Below are 20,851 nucleotides of genomic sequence, written 5' to 3'. Positions count from 1 at the left end.
GAGAGAGAGAGAGAGAGAGAGAGAGAGAGAGAGAGAGAGAGAGAGAGTGAGAGTGAGTTAGTTCACAGTGTATTCCCAGTGGCTTCTTGGGCTTGGGTGGAGAGCTCTTGCTCCCTTCCCTACCCCACTTCCCCTAGATTTTTTTCTTTTTCTCTCCTTATTTTAACTTCTCCATGTAGGGCCTTGAAGCCAGGGCCTCAAGCACACTCTACTGCTGAGCTACATCCACAGACTTTGTCCCCCACCCCCAGCCCCTTTTTTCTTCAAGATGTATGTATTCACTGGGTGTTTGCTGTGAATTACATCTCTTGCAGCTGCCAACAGGGAGAGAGAGGTAGCAGCTGACGCAGGTGCTCACTTGAAGGTGGCACTGAGCAATGTCACAGACTCCCACCATCTGAGGGTAGACATTTTGCCTTTGTATCCTTGGGTGGCTGTGCTCAGATATCAAAAGGACAATTCAGAGGGCAGATGCTGGGAACCCTTCCAGTCCACAGCCCACAGCAGGGTTCAGGGCATCTTGTTTTCTTCCTAGTTGTGCCAGCTACTCAGTCTGTGGCTCTGAAGAGGACTGTGGAGGAGCACATGATGCTGCCTGGGATTGAAATGGGTAATTGTGGCTCAGACATCAGGGATCCTGTTTGTCTTCACAGTCCGGGTCAGGCCGGGCACATCTCTCCTCAGCCCCAGCAGTTGACAGCCACGGCAGGGGTGAAGCAGACTCTGCCCACAGGTGTCACTTGAGAACTTTCTGGGGTTCCTGTTATTGAGAATCCTATAATGTGAAGAAACATTTCACAGGAAGGGACACTTTCTACAGAGTCCCATGTTGGATATTTTAGTCAGCTGGTGCCAGTGTGGGAATGGCTCAGATGCCTTGTGGATTTCTTGAAAACTACACTCAGGGAAGGAAAGTGATGTTTTAGAGAGTGCCCATGGCCATGTGTTGGCCAGACATAAAATTATACTTTCTTGTAAAAACAATATAATATCCTTGTGGAAAGAGATGCTAGGCCTTAGATGCCCCACAGCAGTATTGGGAACAAAGAGTATGGAATCTAAGCAAAGCCGGCAGCTAGGATGGAGGTGTGGCCGTGCTGCCTGACTGCAGGCCTGCTCTTCCAGCTGCCTCTCCCATTGTGGTCCTCAGGTCTGCTTGGGTGGCAGAGCCTTTCCACTCCAGCCTCTCATGGCCCTTCTGTCTGTGCTTCCTTTTTCTTCAGGACAGAGCCGCTCTTGGCCTTGACTGTCTCAATGTGTTTAGAAGACCAGCCAGCTCTGCACTGAGAAAGTATGCTGGCTTGTAAGGACGCATTGTCTGGGATCAAGTCCTGCCTTCATGGTTCATTGGCTGAATGGTCTTGGCAACTACTTTATTCTTACCAGCCTCAGTTTCACTTATCAAGTGGGACAGCAGCATTTGTATCACCCAGGTTACCCTATGGACCTCTGAAGTGTTAGTCCCTGCCTCACAAAGAGAAACCTCCCCAAACAGCCCCCACCACTGCAGGGGCATAAGACAGTCAGTCAGCCAGCTTCTCTGAGCTGAGAAGTTTCTTCCCTTTGGAAGGCAGGTGCTTAAGTTACAGCTCCATGTAAAGAAACAGTTTGGTGGTGGTGAGATCTGGCCTGCAGGATTTGTCCTTACAAACAAACAAACAAATAAAAGAAGCCACTGAGGTAAGGCAGACCCAGAGAGACACTCATGTGGGCAGGGAAGACCAGCCGAAGCTACACAAGACCCTGTTGAAATCAACAAACATAATAAAACTCCTGATAAAAGCAGGTCATTGTGGTGATTTGAATAATGTCTTAGTTACTTTCCTGTTGCTGTGACAAAGCATCATGGCCAAAGACCCGATAAAAGAAAGAACTTACTTTGGGGCTCATGTCCACGACCATGACAAGCATTTAGGCATGGTGCTATAACTGTAGCTGAGAGCTTACGTTCTAATCCACAAACGGGAAGCAAGGAGAGAGATGCTGAGAATGGTATAAAGCCTCGAGGCCCACCCCCAGTGACCTCCTACAAGGCAGGACCTCCAAATCCTCAAACAGTTGCACTTGCACAAACAAGGGACCAAGTATCCAAACATAGGCGCCTATGTGGCATTCTCATTTGTGGTGATTTGAATAAGAACGGCCTCCAAGGGCTTGTGTGTTTGAATGCTTGGTCCCCAATTAGTGGAGCTGTTTGGAAAAGATTAGGAAGTGTGACCTTGATGTAGACCTTGACCTTTGAGATTTCAGAAGCCCACACCAGGTCCTTCCTCTCCCCCTCCTGCCTTTGGATCAGGATGTAAAGCTCTCAGCCTCTGTCCCAGTGCTATGCCTGTCAGCTTCCCACAATGATGGTCATAGACTCTGTACTAACCACTGGAACCATGAGCCCCAAGTTAAATACTTTCTTCTATAAGACTTGCCTTAGTCATGGTGCCTCTTCACAGCAATAAAACATTAACAGACATCATTGAAGCCACCACAATGACCTGCTTTTATTTATTTATTTATTTGTTTGTTTGTTTGTTTGTTTTGTTTTTTGTTTTTCGAGACAGGGTTTCTCTGAATTGCCTTGGCTGTCCTGGAACTCACTCTGTAGACCAGGCTGGCCTTGAACTCAGAAATCGGCCTGCCTGCTTTTATTTTTATTGTGTTTATTTCAGCAGGTTCTCCTGTAACTTAGGCTGGTCTTGAACTTACTGTGTAGCTTAGAGTGACCTTGAACTCTCCATCCCAACTACTGGGACTCAAACAACAGCTTCTTGCATGTTACGGGCAAGCCCTCTACCAGCCGACCCACCTCTCCAGCCCCGTAACCTCTGTGTAGCGCACTGCTAGAGCCCTGCTTGGGAACAGAAGCAGCGTATCTGTGACGTGAGGGCAGACCTGCATGCACAGCCGTTCCCCGGTCTCAGCTGATAAAACTGAATCTTGTGTTAAAACACAGAAGTAAGTGGCTGGGTGCTGATCACCCTGTCTTTGCCTGTGTCCTTCCTAACAGCTACGAGAGATTCACCACCTGTTACAAACACTTCCACCAGTTGAACCCTGAGGTGACGAAATGGATTTATGACAAGTTTGTGGCTCAGTTGCAGACATCCATCCGGGTGAGTGGCACAGTGGTCAGAAGGCCCATTTTTATGAGGTTTTGCCTTACATTCAGGTCCTTAAAGATGGCAGCCTATAAGCTGTCTCTGTCTGCTCAGCTCCTAGATCTGCCATCCAGTGCAGTAGCTGTAACCAGGTAACCCTGCCCTCCAAACAGTGTAGACCTCAAAAGCACCCTGCTCTCATTGTCCTGGAATACATGTTTCTAAGGTGTCTGTCAGTCAAGGCAGTGTGTGCTCAACCAGATGGAGACAGGCGTCACTCACTTTGCACCACCAGCTTCTGAAGATACCTTTAATAACCTGAGGAATAAACTAGGAATAATATTGAACTAGTTTAATAAATGTTTGCTATTTTAGATTTTATTCTTAGTTCTAAAAACCACACACTGTAGAGAAATTAGATTATTCAGGAGAGTAATCAAAATTAGCGTAAGTCTTCTAAGTGCTGTTAGCATTTTAGCATGCTTCCACTGAGGGTATGCATGAGGTCTTTCTTCCTCTCTGCTCAGGAGGAAATCTCAGAAATCAAAGAGGAGGGGAACCTAGAAGCTGTCCTGAACTCCCTGGATAAGATCATAGAAGAAGGCAAAGACCACGGAGAGCCAGCCTGGTGAGAACAGGGAGAGGATTTGTCAGCAGAGGGCCTCTGTGTCTGGGAGGAGACTAACTCTCACCCATATCTGAGCCCCTGGACTCTTGGCCTCTGAAAGAGGACTGTTTGAGGCCTCCCTGGGACCCCTGGGGACTTAGGAGCAGAAGGACGGGCTGGGGGATGGTGAGGTTTGGCTCTGTGGACAGATTAGATGACCAGACACATAGCTTTGATTGTTTATTCAACAAATAATTAGGAAGTATGTACTGTCTGCTCAGTGTGGTTGAAGAGGCCAGAGAGTCAATAATGAACAGGCTGCCCTCTGCAGCAGCTGTCTGAACAACATGGCCATCTGGTGTGCCACGTGCAGGAAAAAGTGACCAGGGTGAGAAGCGGAGGGCCAAAGGCCATCACGACCAAAGTGGCCTGGGCTCCAGGAGCCTTTTGCTTCCTGCCCGTACCTGACAGCTCCCAGGCTGTAGTATTAGGCGTTGAATGTAGGGCCGTGGGTGTGCTAGGCAGGACTCTACTGCTGAGCTATGACCTTTGCCCTCTTTCTACATTTTATTATGATACTGGGTCTCACTTAATTCCCTCTGCTGGGATCTGTAGAGATGGCTCTGTGGTCAAGAATATTGGCTGCTATTCTTACAAACCAGAATTTGGTTCCTAGCACCCTTACAGCTGTTTATAACCATTCTTAACTCCAACTTAGGGAATCCAAAGCCCTCTTCTGGTTCCACCAGGCACTCATGTGGTACACATACATACATGCAGGCAAAATACCATACACGTAAAATAAAATTTACTATTTTATTTATTTATTTATTTATTGTTTTTTTTTTTTTTTTTGAGATAGGAATTTTCTGTATATCCCTGGCTGTCTTGGAACTCATTCTGTAGACAAACCTGGCCTCCAATTCATGGAGATTCTCCTGCCTTGTCTCTGTTTCCCAAGTAAGTCCTGGGACTAAAGGCATGGGCCACCACCTCCTGGCTAATAAAAAGTATTTTTAAAGTTCACACAGCTGGCCTTGAACTCACTGGGTCAGGTTGACTGTGACCTTTTTTTTTAAAGACTGATCTTTTTTCTGTATACGATGTTTTCCCTACACTTGCGTCTGCACCACTTTCTTGCTTGGTATATCAGAAGAGGGAAGCAGAGTCGGAACTGGAGTTACCAACAGTTGTAAGCCTTCCCTTGAGTGCTGAGAATTGAACTCAGGACCTCTGGAAGAGTAGCCAGTGCTCTTAATCTCTGAGCCATCTTTCCAGTCACAACCTATGAAGCATTTTGTGTTTGTTTGGGCTTTTTTAGACAGGGCCTTATTATGTAGCCCTGGCTAGCCTGGAGCTTACTGTGTAAATAAGAAATTACAAGATTTGTCTGGGATCAAAGTGTGCACCAGTAGGCCTGATCTGTAGGCTGTGAACATCCACCCTTCTGCCATAGCCTCTCAGGTACTATGGATTACTGTGGACCACCAGGCCCAGCCTGGAGATCTTTTTCGTTCTTGTCTTTACACACACCTTTAATCCCAGCACTCAGGAGGCAAAGGCGGGCAGATCTTTGTGAATTTGAGGGCAGCCTGGACTACATAGTAAGTTACAGTACATCCAGGGCTACACAGAGAAACAAAAAACAACTAAAAAAAATAATGATAATGGCATGACTCAGGCTGGACCCCACAGGTCGCCGGCTTACGGGCAAGTGGAGAAGAGAGGCTGGGATCAGCAGGTGGTCTGGGACTAGAGTGCCCAAGGCCCTTCTCTCTGAGGTGCTATAGGCAGAGGGGCCACTATCCACATAGGTAGCTCTCTGTAGGTACCACGTGGATTCTTGTTTGAGGGTCCTCTGGCTCACTCAGCCCAGAGAACCCCCAAGTAGCCAGAGCAGCAGCTCCGAGCTCAGGACCCTTTCTACTGAGGACACCTCTCAAACTGTAAAATGACATTTATTTATTAGTTCTTGGGGGTATATGCCACAGGAAGTATGTGGGGTTCAGAGGACAGCTGAAGTTTTCCAATTGAAAAAGAATTTATAGGACATAGAGCAGTGCTTGCTCGTTGACCAGTCTTCCCTAAAACATCCATCCACACGTACTTGACTTATGGCTACTTTGTGGGTTCTTCTTTCTTCCTCCACCCCTTTACATCTTCCCTCTCAGCCTCTAACAGTAGGTAGGAGAGAGGATAGAGGGGCAAGGGGGAAATGCTATCATTAGACTACTTCCTGCTGATCAGGGGCGTCAAGTTCCTTAGGGCAAGTTTGCCCTTCACTGGCAGGATATCTAATTTCTTCTTTTTCGTCTCTTTGCACATGACTACTTGACCAACCACAGCCAACAACAACCAACAGTAGCCAAGCACCACCCAGCCAACCAGCCATAGTAGCAACCCAACTCATGCGGCTCTAGCATTTATGTATCCTCTGAAAAGTCCCCAGAATTCCAGATGTCACTCACTCACTCACAGAAACTTGCAGGTTTACCAGCTGGCAGGACCACACCCCTGCTAGAGCACGAGGCAAATCATAGTGACCATTGCTGATTGGGTTTAGAGGTAAGCCTCCTGTATGCTTAGTCCCATGTGCCCTGCCCCCAGGCGACCCAGTGGAATCCCAGAGAAAGACCTGTGCAGTGTCATGGCACCCTACTTCCTGAAGCAACAGGATACCTTGTGCCGTCAAGTACGGAAACAGGAAGCCAAGAATCAGGAACTGGCTGATGCTGTCCTGGCCGGGCGCAGGCAGGTGGAGGAGCTGCAGCAGCAGGTTCAGGCCCTCCAGCAAACTTGGCAGGCAAGTGTTTGGCTCAGCTGATTTTCTCCTGTCTCAGCCCCTCTCTCCCAGCCTAAGGGATCCCATCGGGAGTAGGCTGTGCCTACAGTAGCAGAGTCACTCAGAACCTTTGCTGGGACCTGTGAGGTTGGCTCCTCAGTGCTTGTGCTGAAGTCCAGTCATGGCACACGCTCCTGTGCAGCTGCTAGGTGAGTGTGGGCAGAAAGGACACGAACCTGGACCTCTGTCCACATGGAGCCCACCCTCTGTGCAGTGCTGCAGAGCTGCGTGCCGTCATCCAGAAACAGCATGCATTCCTAGCCCTCATATGGTACCTCACAGCCATCAGAAGTCCAGTTCCAGGGGATCTGTCATCTTCTGGCACCTGGCGGCAGATGTCAGCAAGCACGTGTGCCTTGGGGAAAAGCTGACTTCTGAAGCTGGTCTCAAGGGACTTTTAAGGCAGTGGAGCTGTGTGGTGCAGGTGGCAGGTGTGACTAGGGTGGTAGGATGGCTTCTTAGTGGCTCCAGATGCAGTTCCAAGGGTCTCAGAGTGAGAGCGTCACTCCCAGGTCCTCTTCATCTGTCACAGACCCCAGTCTGTGTCTAATACAGTGCACAGTGGACGTTACTTTCTAAGGCTTAGATCATCCTGCTTCTGAGGATCATGATTTCCAGATTCCTTCTGGCTTTCTCTTTCTCTGACCAGTGAGCTGCAGCTTGCTCTAGTCTCACAGCAGTAGCAGCAGGTAGAAGGACTGTCCCCATCCCCTCCAGTCTCCCAGCGCTGGTTCTTAGGTGCTTGGAGCCACCTTGCCCTCTATCCTCATGAGGCCCCTTAGGACTCCCATTTCCCCGGATGATAAATTGTCCTAACCATGGTGCCCTACCTGTCAGCTGCTGCAGCAGCCATAGCCCCAGCTCGGCTGTCATCCCGGCCTTGTCTGAAGTGCAGCAGCTGGATCAGGTGTCTGGTGGTGTGGGAGCCTCAGAGCCTCTTTAAACTGTCTCACTTCTCAATGAGAGCACTTACCCAACATGCCTAGGCCCTGAGTTGGAATTTGAGCACTAGGGGTTCTAAGTTTCTCCAGTGAGAACAAAGGATCTGGGGCCACTTTTGGGAGTGAGTCCCTGTTGAATGTGGAGAGGCCCAGGAGAGGTGGCTAGAGCATCCAGCTTGCCATAAATACCTATGGATGCTTAGGACTTCCCACTTGGCCTTGTCCTAGCACATCCTGCCAACACCAGTGACATGAGCCACAGAACATTCACATTGTTCTAGGGGTACCTGGGCTGGAATGGAGCCTGGCACACGGGGTATGCTTGTCTCACTCCACACAGCTGTTCTCTTCCTTTGGTTCCAGGCTCTACACAGAGAACAGAGGGAGCTGCTGTCAGTGCTGAGGGCTCCCGAGTGAGGAGCCACTGGGCCCAAGCAGAGAGAAGTCTCTGCCCTGTAGCACACTTGTGGAGCCAGTCTCCAGGAGATAACGGAGTCCCCATCCACCACTTAGGGTCTAGTGGGGTCACACTACCTTGAGATTCCTGCCGTCATCTGCCTGTAAGACGGGGACTCCCACCCTTAGCATCAGACACCAGGCTTTGTCTCCTGGAGTTGCAGCCAGCACTGCCCCATGTCCTCCTGATTCCCTAGCCCTCCCTGGACTGGATTTGGGTTGTGTTTTAGTCTTCACTGATTGCTGCCCTGTTTACCAGCTCACGGTCCCTTGCCATGTTCTCCCCAACTGATTGCTGCCTTGCTGGCTAGCCCAAGGGCCCTTGCCATGTTCTCCCCACATCCGTAAATAAACTTCCTTTACCACACTGTAATCTGTGAGGACGCTTCCTTGCCAGGCGTCTGAGGTCAAGACCACTTCTGGGCTCCTGAACTCTTGTCTGAGGGCTCTGGAAGCCTGCAGCCAAGAGTGGGGTGTTCTGATATTACCCGGTGCAGAAGGCAGGAGGACCCAGGGCTCCCTGAGGTCAGGGCGCGCTGTCACTGGAGCTGGTGCTGCCCTGTGCTGCTCTCTGGGGCACAGGAAAGTGATGAGGCCTGCAATGTAGCCGAGCACAAGGACTTTACCTTGTCTCTCCCACCCCACTCTTCCCCCAGTCCTACCAGTGGGAGGGCCAGTCCTTCCTAGGATGGAGCAGACATTCCTCTCCTGCCTGAGAGCCTCACCTTAACCAGGAGCTGCTTGGTTAGATAGATCTGTCTGTGAGACCTTAAGGACAGAGAAGACACCATAGTGGTCTCTCCTCTGCCCTTGTCTCCATAAACAGCCTGGGCCCTTGTTCTAGCTGCTCTTCAGAAAGCTCCAGGGTTTATACCTCTGGGTACTCTGTCTACCATCTGATCCAGTACATCTCTTCCCCAGGGCATAATGGGCATTGAAGGAATAATAAATGTCTGGAAGGTCCCTGCATGTTCACCATCCTTCCAATGAACGATCTCTGAACTATGAGCCATATTAGAGGCCATGCCTACTCCAGCTAGATTGGATGCAGTTATCTGAGTTGACCAGGCATTGGGCCAAGCCTTTCCTGAAATGCACGAAACATCAGTTCCTGTGTCTAGCAATCCCTTTATAGGTGCTCCCTGTACCAATAAAGTTTTTATTTACAAGGTTTTTTTTTTAAAGATTTATTTATTTATTTTATGTATGAGTACACTGTAGCTGTCTTCATGCACACCAGAAGAGGGCATCAGATCCCATTACAGATGGTTGTGAGCCACCATGTGGTTGCTGGGATTTGAACTCAGGACCTCTGGAAGAGCAGTCAACGTTCTTAACCACTGAGCCGTCTTACCAGCCCCACCAATAAAGTTTTAAGTACTCTTGTCTTGGTAATTTCTTGTACCCAAAATACCATATTACTAGACCCAAAGACAGCGTCTCCTCTTTCTAGGGTAGTAATAGAATTTCCTTTCCTAATCAATGGGACGAGAAGCAACTGAGCGATTCTTTGTCCTGAATGAATTTGTAAGGTGACGAGGGGGGACTATCATAACCCGAATTTCACCAGTATAGTCAGATCAATAACCCCGGGAATCACATGAATCTCCTGAAGAGATGTAGAACGCCAACCCAAAACAAGACCCATAGAGTCAGATGGCAGGGGGCCATAGACTCCCATAGGTATTAATGTAGGCCGGGAGTCCTCAGTTAGGTCCAATCCTGCACTCCCTGGGGTGGCACAGAACAAGGTGTCAATTGTTCACCTGTCTGGCGAACGGATTATGTTGGCAGGAGGTCCCTATTGTTTGAGGGGCTCAGGACTGGGCCTGCCATTGGTCTCCCTGCTGAGGGGCTGTGAGAGGCTGTCCATCTCTATGAAAATGCAACCTGCACTCCGAGTTGCCTATGAAATCCTTTTTGGCAATGAGGACAAAGAGTAGCAGGAACAGTTCCTGAAGGCATTGGAGGCAGCTTTGCAGGAGCAGGAAACTGACTTCTGGAGGACAGACTCATCCAAAATGCCCCTGCTGTCCTGAGGCCATTCCCTTCATTGCTGCAGCAAATGCCATACCCTGTATCACAGCAGGGGAACATTCAGCACAATAGCGAACAAAATCTCCAAGAGTGGATCCTTTTCTTCTGCCTTGGAGTAAAGCCTGGTGATTTTTATTAACATTTTCATAGGCTGATTGTTTAATAACTATGTCAGCCGAAGGTCTCTCAGGGATGGTCTTTCCTACCACCTTCACTTGTCTGGTCACAAAATCAGCACAAGGTTCCTCGTTTCCCTGCTTACCCTCAGCCCAGGGAACAATCTTAGCATCACCACTGCCCAGAGCTCTCCAAGCTCCAACAGTACTAGCAGTGATTTCTTTAAGGACAGGAGCTGGTATAGCCAATTGAGCGTCCAAAGTAGTCCATTTGCCCAGGCCTGCATAGAGAGGGAAGCCTTTATAAAGGGAGGTCTTTATCCTCCCATTCTTGGGGTTTTATCCCCTTAGACTGCAGAAGTTCTCTAATTTCATCCCTGTATCCAACTTTCCACAACAGAAATTGGCCTCCTGAAAGGCAGAATCTTGCCAATGTTTGCCAGTCAGAGGGAGGCATAGGGGTACCTGCTAGATTTTCCACAAGAGATAAAATGTACAGAGCAGCAGGCCCGTATTTAGGCACTCCCTCCTTTAATTCCTTAATCAGCTTGTAAGGTATGGGCTCCCATTTGGGGTCTCCACTCTCTGACAGGATAGGAAAGCGTTGAAAAAGAGGATCCCCCGACACACTCTTTTCTAGATTCTTTGGAAGCAGCAGCCAATTGGGACGTAGGAAGTCTGCGCCAAGCATTAGAGGGGGCCAATCAGGATTATGATATTCAGCTGCTTCTTCCTCTAAACCAAAGGCATCCCCCGGATCTAGGCGTTCATTGTCCTCAATTTCTGAAGAGTCAGGGGAAGTATCACCAATTCCACCACGTAATTTTTTTCACGAGAGGGCCGAGACCAACGTTTCTTAGGTTTTGAAATTAAAGGTGTACACTTTCCAGCCACACTCCCAAGAGGAGAACCAGAGGGTGAGTTTGTTAAGTCAGTGACCTCTGACCTCTGCACGGTTAAAAACTTGTGTAACCACATTTTCTGGGACCTTGTCCTCCTCATCTGGATGTTCAAGAATCTATTATTTAATGTCTTTCCCTACTTTTTCCCAGGCTTCCTCATCTAATGTACCTTTCCCAGGAAGCCAAGGACTAGTCTTTTTAACAAACTGCATGAATTCATTCAAATGTTGTTGCTCAAAATGAATACCCTTTTAAAATAATAATCTCTTTCATATCTTTTTATACATCACTCTCTCGGAAGATTCACTTTGGCCCATAATGAGTCAGGGGAAAAGGAACCATTACCCGCTCCTTCTTCCAGCCTTAATCTTTGACCAGGGCTGGGGTGGGGTCCACGGAATTCCCAGAGTGGGGTTTTTACCATGTTGAATCCTGCCTTCTACTTATCCTAAAGGTCCAAGAGCCCCGTGTTTGAGCATCACCTATGCTGGGGTCCAGCCTTGACAAGAGTCAGAGTTGTCAGGGTCGTCAAGGACAGAATAAGGAAACACACAATTGAGATACAATACTGACAGGCTGTTTTTTTTTGGAGTGTAAGGCCTTGAACTCAGGAGTCAGGATGCCCACCTAGACTTGACTCAGTCCCAGTCTTTTATTGAAATCATACAAGGAAACTGGCTTACAAAATTCTTAGGGGGGGTAGGTAAATACTTCCCTATTTTCCTGTGCCAACATTTTCTTGTGACAGAGAGTAATACAGATTTAGAACAAAAAAGGGGAACTAAACAATCTTAAGACATAAAAGTTTTACAGCAAACACAATTTTTTTTTTATATCTCCCAACCACCAGTCTCTGATGAGGTTCGAGGCAGCAGTATTGCAGTTACAAAGTCAGTATCTTTCAGACATGTGTGAGACAGGATAGTTTCATAAAAGGGCAAACACGAGGTCATACTGCTGACCCTTCAGTCTATAATTTTTGGACCCTATCTGTCTGTCTACAAAAACATCCTTACCCAACCTGTATGGAGAATTCCTAGGGGCCTGCCACCATTGTCCCTGAACCTAAGGAACCCATTGCTAACTTTCTGAAAATATCTGTATATTATTCCATCCTCAATTTAATGATACAAATATCTTATTTTTATTATACAGAATTGAGACTGAGACTGGGGGAACGGCTGCAGACTTACTCATCTCTGCCCGCGGCTCTAGGTTTCTTCCATTTCCACCTAGAGTGAGTGGCTGTGACATAGATTTCTCTTGAATTCATAAACAGCCTTCACTTTTACTGGTAACATCTAGTTCCTGGATACTAAGCGGGGTCCTACTAGGTCTTGCCAGGTCACCAAATACCAGTTTAATCAAGGAAGGAGGAAAGAAAAAGAACAGTAAATAGAGAATGATAAGTACTAAGAATGATTGCAGAAACGTCATTTGAGGTGCTTGTGCCAAAGAAACAGGCCTGGGGCCTCTTAGTACTCATACTGGGGTCCACAAGAGGCCATGGCCTCGCACTCTGAAACACGGTACCCCTGCCAGGTTTTTCTTCCTTGTCATTAGGGGTCCCAGACATCTCGCTTGATGCAGGGTGTCTCCAACACAAGCAGGAACTGATCAAGGCAGAAACTGATACTGAAGCCATGGAGGGGTGCTGCTTACTGGCTTGCTCAGCCTGCTCTCTTACAGAACTCAGGACCAAGGCCCAGGGATGGCACCACTCACAATGGGCTAGGCTCTCCCCCATCAACCACTAAATAAGAAATGCCCTACAACCGGATCTTATGGAGGCGTTTTCTCAGTTGAGGCGTTCTCCTTTCAAGTTGACATAAAGCTGACCAGGACACTTCCCCACCCTTCTCCCCACTGGATGAGTGGAGCTGCCCTGCACTGGGCAAATGAGGACATTCCTGACCACTCCCGCCCTGGGTTTGGCTCCTGCTCTCATGGCAGACACTGAAAATCACAGGCTATGAGAATTGGAGCCCAGTTTGTCCCAAACCGATTTTAGATCTCTGCACCATCTCTAGGGTATACTCTAGGATGCTCATCTCTAGGGCCAGCCAGTGCTCCAGCTAAGGCTGAGAGAGATAGCACACACTAGGGGTGGTAGAGCAGCCCCTCAGGGACGAGATTTGGAGCCATGTCAGAGCCTGGCAGTCTCTGATTATGACATACCCTCCGCTCGCAGGCCTTGCCCAGGCAACTGCAATCACCAACCACAGCATCCTTTGGGTTTGACCTACTGAGCACATGACCCTCAATTAGTCCTGGCAGCATCCCCTGCCCCTCCTGCTTACATCAGGGGCTCAGGCAGTGGATATAAATGGTACTGGAGGTTGAAGGGTGCAGAACAGACAAGTCCCATATAGCAACTCGGTGCAGACCTAGTAGTCACCATGAGGACCCTCTCTCTGCTCACTCTGCTGGCCCTGGCTACATTCTGTCTCTCTGACCTAGCAGGTATGTGTCCTCCTGGTTCATTTCTTAGGGTGACTGCTCCCCCCCCACCTCCATGGTCTCGGAATCTGCTTTGGGATGGCAAAGGGGAAGAGACAAACCAGGGAGACAGCAGGGAAAGAACAGAATTAACTATGCACTGTTTTCTTTACAGATGCAAAGCCCAGCGACTCTGAGTCTGACAAAGGTACTGGCAGGGAGCCCGGCAGAGCCCAAGCCTTGCCCCTTACCCTGTCCCCTAAGCCCCCAGGTCCCCCAGCCTTCTGCCTGGGTGTCCCCACTTCTCCTCCCAAACCCAGACTTACCTGATTCCGTGCCACTGCTCCACAGCCTTTGTGTCCAAGCAGGAGGGCAGTGAGGTGGCAAGCAGACCCCGGCGCTACCTTGGGTAAGTGGGAAGCAGGTACTGGGCCAGGGCCCTTTGCCTTCCATATTGGTGGGGAGGAGTTGTGCTGGGGTGGTCTCTGAACTGCTGAGGGCTATACAGTGCAGGTCAATCCCATGCCCAGGACCCTGGAGCCTCTTGTACAGTGGGAAGAGGTTGTGTACCCCATGTTGGTTGATGATGATACTGTGTTCTCAGAGCCCCAGCACCCGCCCCAGACCCCCTGGAGCCCTCCAGGGAGGTGTGTGAGCTCGACCCCAACTGTGACGAGCTAGCAGACCAGATCGGCTTTCAGGAAGCCTACAAGCGCACCTATGGTACCACTGCTTAGGGCATGTGTTGCCCTAGAGCCAAGCAGCAGCCTCAGCTTTGGCGACTCTCCAGGACTCGACCCTCCCTGTTCCCTCTCTCTGCCCTGCACGTATGGATGGCACAGCTGCTCCAAAATAAAGTCCAGATGAGGAACCATTGGGCTCGAGTCTGTCCATTGTGGTGGTGGTAGGGGGTCAGGGAGGCTTCACATTCAATCCCAGAGAGCTGCAGTCCCGTTCATCTGCCTCTTTATTATACTGCTTTGTGAAGGACAGGACAGGAGGTGGCTTCCTAAAGTCCTGCAGCCCACCTCCCCGACAGCCATCCCCACCATAACCATTAGCTCACCAGGGACACATCCAAACATACAACTCAGCAAAGGCCTGGTCACAGTGGTGAGTGGCACAGCCCTCTCATGTGTAGACAAGGAGTTGCTGACCTGTGGCACAGTCTGGCCCTGGGGCAGGCTGGGTATGTGGCCCCGATGGAACAAGCTCTCAAGATGATCTGAGATGAGCAGGTTCCAGGGCGGCAGGGGCCCCATGAAAGGCCTCAAATCCCCCACTCTGCTCCTGCCTGGTACCTGTGTGCCCTCACAGGCCTTCACCCCGTGCTTCTTGGGTTGTCCGTCCTTCCACCAGTCCCTAGAGAGCCTCTTCTCTTCAGCCACCCCTTTCAGGATCAGAATAGCTGCCACCTTCTCAGGCCCATGTCAGGGCTCCTCCACAGCAATGAGGCCTGGCCTCTGCCTCCCTCCACACCCACAGGCCTCACTGTTGTTTAGCTTGGAGTCCCTCTTCAAGTGGGCTAGCCTGCAGCAGGGGGCAGGTTCCAGGGATCCGCAGCAAGAAGGCTGTGAAAGCCATGATGATGAGCAAGTTCCCAATCATTGCCAGGCTCAAGGTGGCTACGGTGGCCTCCAGGCCCAGGGTGGGTTCCTGCATGGCTAGCCAGGCTCTGCGGGATCCCATATCAGCCAGAACTGCTTCCAGCTGGAAGTGGGTGCCCAGCACTGCACAGATGTGGAACAGCTGGTGGCTGTGTCCTGAATGCAGACAGACTGGTTAGGTAAAGACCCATCCCACCTTTGGACAGAGTCACTTGTGATCCGGGGCAGTCACCTGTCTCTTGGGCTTGAGAAGGAGAAAACCTGACCCCCTCCTAGAGGCTCTGGGAGAATAACTGGACCAAGCTGCATAAAGCCCTAAATTCTGTCATTGCTGAGCCTGGGGAGGGGCTGGGACTTGGAGGGGGGGGCGCGGGATATCCCTTTGGCTTTATCATGCATGCCCTGGCTAGGATACCCCATGTCCCTAGCTCACTCCATGTTCCCAGCTCACTCTGCAGTGTCCCAGGCCGATGCTCACCAATATAGTCGAAGCGCCCAGGTGCCAGGCGTTCCGGTAGACGGGCTGCAAAAAGGAAGCCGGTGAGCAGAGCGCAGAGGAGGTGGTAGCCATGGCTGGCGCTCAGTGCATCCCGCCCACAGCTGTGGGCCCTGCCCCAACACAGCCGCAGCTGGTAAAAGAAAAGAGAGCTGCCGGGAGTGGCCTTGGGAGAAGAAACCCGGGTACATCTATCTAGGATGTATCTGGTGGGAGGAGGGATGCTGAGGGGGTGGGCACCAGGGGCCCGCGCCTGGAGGGTAGGCAGAGAGCTGAGGTTAGAGATGGGGGCCACCGTGAGGTCAAGGTAGTAGGTAGAGCAGGGTCTGAGGAGAGCCCTGGTGCCCTTACCCTGTAGAACAGGGGGAGGTTGTCAAACATGAAGGGGTAGGCAAAGGCGGCTGTGCGGAGAGCCTTGCTGAACCCCGGCTTTTCTAGCTCTGGGAACCTGAGAGGCAAGAAAAGCAGGTCGGTATCCACTCCTGGGTGAGTATAGGTCAGGAAGAGATTTATCTGGGGCCAAAAGGGGTGAAGGACCTCAGTGGCTACACTCAGAAGGCAGGTGTGTTGGGGCATGCCTGTGACCCCAGCATTGGGAGGTAAAGGCAGGAAGATCAAGACCCTGTTTCAGCCAGAGGGTGGAGTATGTGTGTGTCTGTGCTCTCCTTTAGTCCCAGCACTTGGGTGGCAGAGGCAGGCGGTGGATCTCTGAGTTTGAGGCCAGCCTGGTCTACAGAGTTCCAGGGCTACACAGAAAAACTGAAAAAAAAAAAAAGAAGAAGAAAAGAAAGAAAAAAAAGAAAAGGAGTAGAATAGGGTCTGGTGGGATAGCTTTTCAGGTATGGTACATACACAATAAATATATGTTTACATGTTATAAAAAAATATAAGAGAAGGCCCTCAGGACGTAGGATCCCTGCTCATTGTAAATGTCACATCTGTTAAGTGGCCATAAAGACATAGCATAAATTGGCCATAAAGGATAGTGTACTGGCCAACAGTAAGGCCTCGTACTGGATAGGGTACAGGATACTGGGGTGGCTCAATAACAGTGGGGTGAGCTCTGCCTACCCTTTCCGACACTGGGGATGCCCAGAACCCACCGCGAGTAGCAGGAGAGGCCGGTGCACAGGAAGGAGTTGAGCGCAGCAGCAGGCACGAAGAGCTGGTGTAGGCGGCTGTGCAGCCAGGAGGCCGGCATGGAGTAGGCGGCATAAGGGAAGGCGCAGCCTGTGGCGAGGTGCGAGCTGAGACTTGCGGGCTCATCCTCTGCACCCCACTCCTACCCACTGCCCTCAGCTCACCCAGGCTGTAGAGGCTGAGCGCCCCGTAGTCCAGGAAGTAGCAGATGTGCCGAGCACGGGGCGACATGGAGCTAAAGGTGTGCGCGCAGCAGGACGCGAAGGGATAGAGGCAGGCGGGCAGTAGGAAGACCAGCAGCGGAAGGTGGTACGGCTCCGCGCGGAAGCCCGGGCTGCCCAACGCCAGGAGGCGCCACAGGAAGTACCTGTGCCAGGCACCTGCTCAGGCGCTGGGGCCGCAGTGCACCTGCCCACCTAGCACCCGTCTGAACCTAAGGCCGAGCCTTTGCTCACCAGGTGGGCAGGAAGTGAGTCCAGATGTTGACCGTCTCATTAGTCATCTGGAAGGAGCTGAGGACACAGTCTAAGGCAGAGCTTGTGGGGCATCGGTAGCCAGACATGATGCCTTCTTCCCAAAACACCTGGGGGTGGGGAGCAGATGAGTCATCATATGCAGGCCTTTCCCCTTCATGAAAAATGTCTGGTAGCCGGGTGTAGTGGTACACGCCTTTAATCCCAGCACTCGAGAGGCAAAGGCAGGTGGGTCTCTGTGAGTTCGAGGCCAACCTGGTCTACAGAGCAAGTTCCGGGACAGCCAGGACTACACAGAGAAACCCTGTCTCGAGAAACAAAAAACAAAATAAGAAGCGTCTGGAAACATGCTAGAAGATGCACTAGAGATCACTGTGGTCCCAAGCCAAGCACAACCCAACCTCTTATCAGCCTTCCAAACCCACAGGGCAAACAACAGAATCAGAATACTGGGATCAGATAGGATGGGGGAATACACACCATACACACACACACACACACACACACACACACACACACACACACAGGGTGCACAGGGTGTTCTGCAGAAGGGGATTCTGGGTGGAGGGACGTTTAGGAATGCGGGTAGAGGTCACAGGTTCTATATTGAAATGGAAAGGTAAGAAAGTTAGCTTGCAGGAGGAAGTTCCCTAATAGCTAATATGAGAAAAATCTCTGCTCCTCTGAGGAGGAGCAAGGTTGATGGGTTGGGGCCCCTCACCCGGGGGACCTGATGGACTCGAAGGAGTTGAGGCAGCTTGAGACTGAGCATGGTGGCCCGGTACCTCCACGTTGACCTGGAGACAGAAGGTCAGGGATTGGCACCCATCCAGTTTCCTATGACCAGATTCAGACTAGAGTCAGCCACACTGGTGGCCCCTTTTCCCTCCTGGCCCTAGCCTGGGGCATCCAGTCCTGCTTCAGAAGTCCTCAGTCTCTGCAGGTCTGCAGTGAAGGGCTCCCAGCAGCGAGGCTCCCTCCTATTAGTAACCCCATTTGCGCCTCGGCCAGAATCCTGACTCCAGGAGGCCCCACGTAGAGGACCGAGACCTCCACACGCAAAATTGATGCCCTCGAGAAAATTGCTTAAGAAGGGCAAGGAATTAGAGGGTGTCGTCCTCTTCTCGAAGGATACCACTTGTCCCCTTGGGAGTACTCTGAGTCCCTGCCCCTCCTGGGTCCCGTGCCCCTCAGCCCAGACCTGTTTGCCGCGTCCGAGTGGCTTCGACTCCGCCTGCCCCGCCCGTCTCTTAGCCGCCTCGCCCAACACATTCCTTGGCACCGGCGGAGGGGCGGGGCGAATGAAGCGGGCGGGGCCACTGACCTAGACCGATAGGACCCTTTCTCCTGTCTCAGACTAAAACTTCCCAGCAACTCCACCCTCTCTTCCTGCCTCTAGTCCCGCCCATTCTGGAGTCTTTCTGGGATCTAGGGGGCTTCACAATCAGTTTGTCCTCTGAGATCGATGTTGAGGATCTTGCTCAGTTTAACAACACAAACCTGGTCTCCAGACCCTTCATCCCAAGTGAAGATGAGGTGTAGGAGACGCCTGCGCTGATTGCTGTCCAGCTGCCCCGGGAAAGGCTGAGATGAACCGGGGAGAGGTCCCTTTGCCCTCAGCAATAGGGTCTCTGAGATCTCTGTTGCAGTAAGGAATGCAAGGCTGGACAGGTGCTTCACCCTCCATTTCCCCAGATGCTGCATTACCCAAGAGATTGCCCGCGCTCCCAGCCAGACTGACTGGACTTCACAGGCAGAGTATGGTTCCTGCCACTCAGATTGACAGAGAAAAAAGTGGCTGAGGATATGGGCCAGGCCTGGCAGAGTGGAGAGACAGGGCGAAGCTGGGGAACAATCTTAGCCTTGTCTGCCAGTCATGGGGCAGCACGGGGTGGCCCAGCCCCATTAGCAGGCAGCTCACTTGGCCTCCTGCACACAGCCAGCCCTTCAGGGTTACTGTGCTGTCTACATCAGGCTAGGAGCCCAAGCTGGGATCTAATCTCCTTTGACTACGACACTGGCCTGAGTCTCCCAGAATCTCCAGAACCAATTGCAGCTGTATCTCTCTCTTTTTTTTTTTTTTTTTTTTTTTGGTTTTTTGAGACAGAGTTTCTCTGTATAGCCCGGGCTGTCCTGGAACTCATGCTGTAGACCAGGTTGGCCTTGAACTCAGAAATCCACCTGCCTCTGCCTCCCAAGTGCTGGGATTAAAGGCGTGCGCCACCACCGCCCGGCCGCAGCTGTATCTCAAAAGCAATCCCTGTTTTGCCCTTGGTGGACATTGACCCACCTGGGAAGGATGTACCAATTTGATTTACCTTGCCACAATCTGAGTTGCCAACCCAGGAGGGTAGGAATAAAGAACCTAAAGACTTCTTCAAGCCTCACTCCTTATTCCTACTGGAGGACACTATCCAGCTAGTAACACCAAACCAGCCTCAGGCAGTAGATTCACCAAACACTTCTGCAAAACAGGTATGATGCTTCCTGTGATGTTAACGTTGGAGAGATGGAAGCTACTGAAGCCCCAGGCTGGGTTGACTATGTAGCAGTTTGGAAGCCTACTTGGATTTCCTGGAACTCAACTGCATGTGCTGCTGATACAGTTCAGTGGCAGTGATGTGGAACTCAAATGCCAGAACCGATTATAAAGGATGACACGAGTGGGATTTAGTTGAGGAAGCACTGCTTCCAACACTCCAAAGGCATGCAGGATTCTAAGCAGGCCTGTTTGAGATGAGTGGAGGATGTAAATGTTTACTCAGACAAGGCTCTGACTCTCATGACACGGGAGACAGTGACTTACAGCCAACTAAAGGCAAACTTCTCACAGGCATCTGGGAGGGGACAATGTAGGGTCGCAAGCATTATTAGGTCCAGGTCTAACTATTAAGTCCCCTGTACTCTTATCAGCAAAAACATAATTCTTTGAGGTAGGCAAGACCCTGGGGATAACTATTCAAAAAAAAAAAAACCTATCACTGGTAGGGCATAGGGGCACATGCCTTTAATCTCAATACTCAAGAGACAGATACAGGCAAATCTCTTAGTTTGAGGCCAGCTTGGTCTACAGAGTGAATTCCAGGATAATTACAAAGAAACTGTCTGGAAGAAAACAAAAACCAACCCAAAACAAACAAACCCAGAAAAAAACAACAAAAACCAACCCAAAAACTTGGGAGCAATTCTGGCAATATGTATCCTCTTTGCTGTGTACTCTCCTGTCTGCCCAAATGGTCACACTTACAATCTGTTTCTGTTTAAGTGTAACCTGGGGACAGGACCTGAAAGGAACACAAGGACAATGTTTGTGGCATGCATAAGTATGAATGTTAGTAAAATCTTCTGTTCAAGGTCACCGTTGTTTGTGCTTTGCCTGGATAAATCCGTACCTCATGTATGTCTGGTTCGAATGGAAGTCAGAAGTGGAAGATGGCACCAGATTCCCTAGAAATGAGACTACAGAGAACTGTGAGCCACCATGTAGGTGCTGGGAACTAAAATTTGTCCTCTACAAGAGCAACAAGTCATCTTTAACTACTAAGTCATCTCTCCAGCCTCATCGTGGCTGACTCTTATCTGGGCCTTAGCTTCAGTTGGCTCTCTCCTTTCTAAGTATGAACAGTGATTTTTCACTAAGAAGGTGTATTATTTCTCAAACAGTGTAGCTTTGCCTAGCACATCAAATCCATTCCAAGCAAAG

The 20,851-nt window shown here is 50.4% G+C and overlaps 3 protein-coding genes across 7 annotated transcripts in view; 2 read left to right on the top strand and 1 right to left on the bottom strand.

Moving 5' to 3' along the window:
- The window catches only part of Pmf1 (polyamine modulated factor 1), a 17,827-nt gene extending 9,516 nt beyond the window's left edge, over positions 1 to 8,311 (top strand). Inside the window, exons 2-5 of one of the 3 annotated variants that reach the window (XM_028753364.1) lie at positions 3,002 to 3,107; positions 3,620 to 3,720; positions 6,286 to 6,502; positions 7,846 to 8,311. In XM_028753364.1, the coding sequence (XP_028609197.1) occupies positions 3,002 to 3,107; positions 3,620 to 3,720; positions 6,286 to 6,502; positions 7,846 to 7,899 (478 nt within the window). In that variant the 3' untranslated portion in view covers positions 7,900 to 8,311. The remainder of the gene's footprint in view (positions 1 to 3,001; positions 3,108 to 3,619; positions 3,721 to 6,285; positions 6,503 to 7,845) is intronic. The other 2 variants (XM_028753365.1, XM_028753366.1) reach the window with 2 other exon arrangements.
- A 3,910-nt stretch (positions 8,312 to 12,221) lies between these two features.
- Bglap (bone gamma-carboxyglutamate protein) lies at positions 12,222 to 14,303 on the top strand. Its single transcript, XM_028753367.1, has 4 exons — positions 12,222 to 13,456; positions 13,608 to 13,640; positions 13,784 to 13,841; positions 14,037 to 14,303. Exons 1-4 carry the CDS (start codon positions 13,393 to 13,395, stop codon positions 14,167 to 14,169), a joined length of 288 nt encoding a protein of 95 aa, XP_028609200.1. The 5' UTR covers positions 12,222 to 13,392; the 3' UTR covers positions 14,170 to 14,303.
- Positions 14,304 to 14,381: 78 nt separating this feature from the next.
- On the bottom strand, positions 14,382 to 18,451 carry Paqr6 (progestin and adipoQ receptor family member 6). Of its 3 annotated transcripts, XM_028753356.1 has the most exons (8): positions 18,350 to 18,401; positions 17,870 to 17,945; positions 17,131 to 17,258; positions 16,840 to 17,042; positions 16,639 to 16,765; positions 15,887 to 15,983; positions 15,518 to 15,668; positions 14,382 to 15,195 (listed from the first exon to the last, which is right to left on the bottom strand). In XM_028753356.1, exons 2-8 carry the CDS (start codon positions 17,918 to 17,920, stop codon positions 14,921 to 14,923), a joined length of 1,032 nt encoding a protein of 343 aa, XP_028609189.1. In that variant the 5' UTR covers positions 17,921 to 17,945; positions 18,350 to 18,401; the 3' UTR covers positions 14,382 to 14,920. The 3 variants fall into 3 exon arrangements, with proteins under 3 accessions (XP_028609189.1, XP_028609191.1, XP_028609192.1); XM_028753358.1 differs by lacking the exon at positions 17,870 to 17,945 and having other exon boundaries at positions 18,350 to 18,451; XM_028753359.1 differs by lacking the exons at positions 16,639 to 16,765; positions 16,840 to 17,042.
- Positions 18,452 to 20,851: the final 2,400 nt, after the last annotated feature.

Source organism: Grammomys surdaster, unplaced genomic scaffold (genome assembly GCF_004785775.1).
Source record: "Grammomys surdaster isolate TR1022 unplaced genomic scaffold, NIH_TR_1.0 125946, whole genome shotgun sequence".
NCBI classification, from domain to species: Eukaryota; Metazoa; Chordata; class Mammalia; order Rodentia; family Muridae; genus Grammomys; species Grammomys surdaster.
The sequence above is the reverse complement of the archived record's forward strand: the minus strand, read 5'-3'. Positions and strand labels throughout refer to the sequence as shown.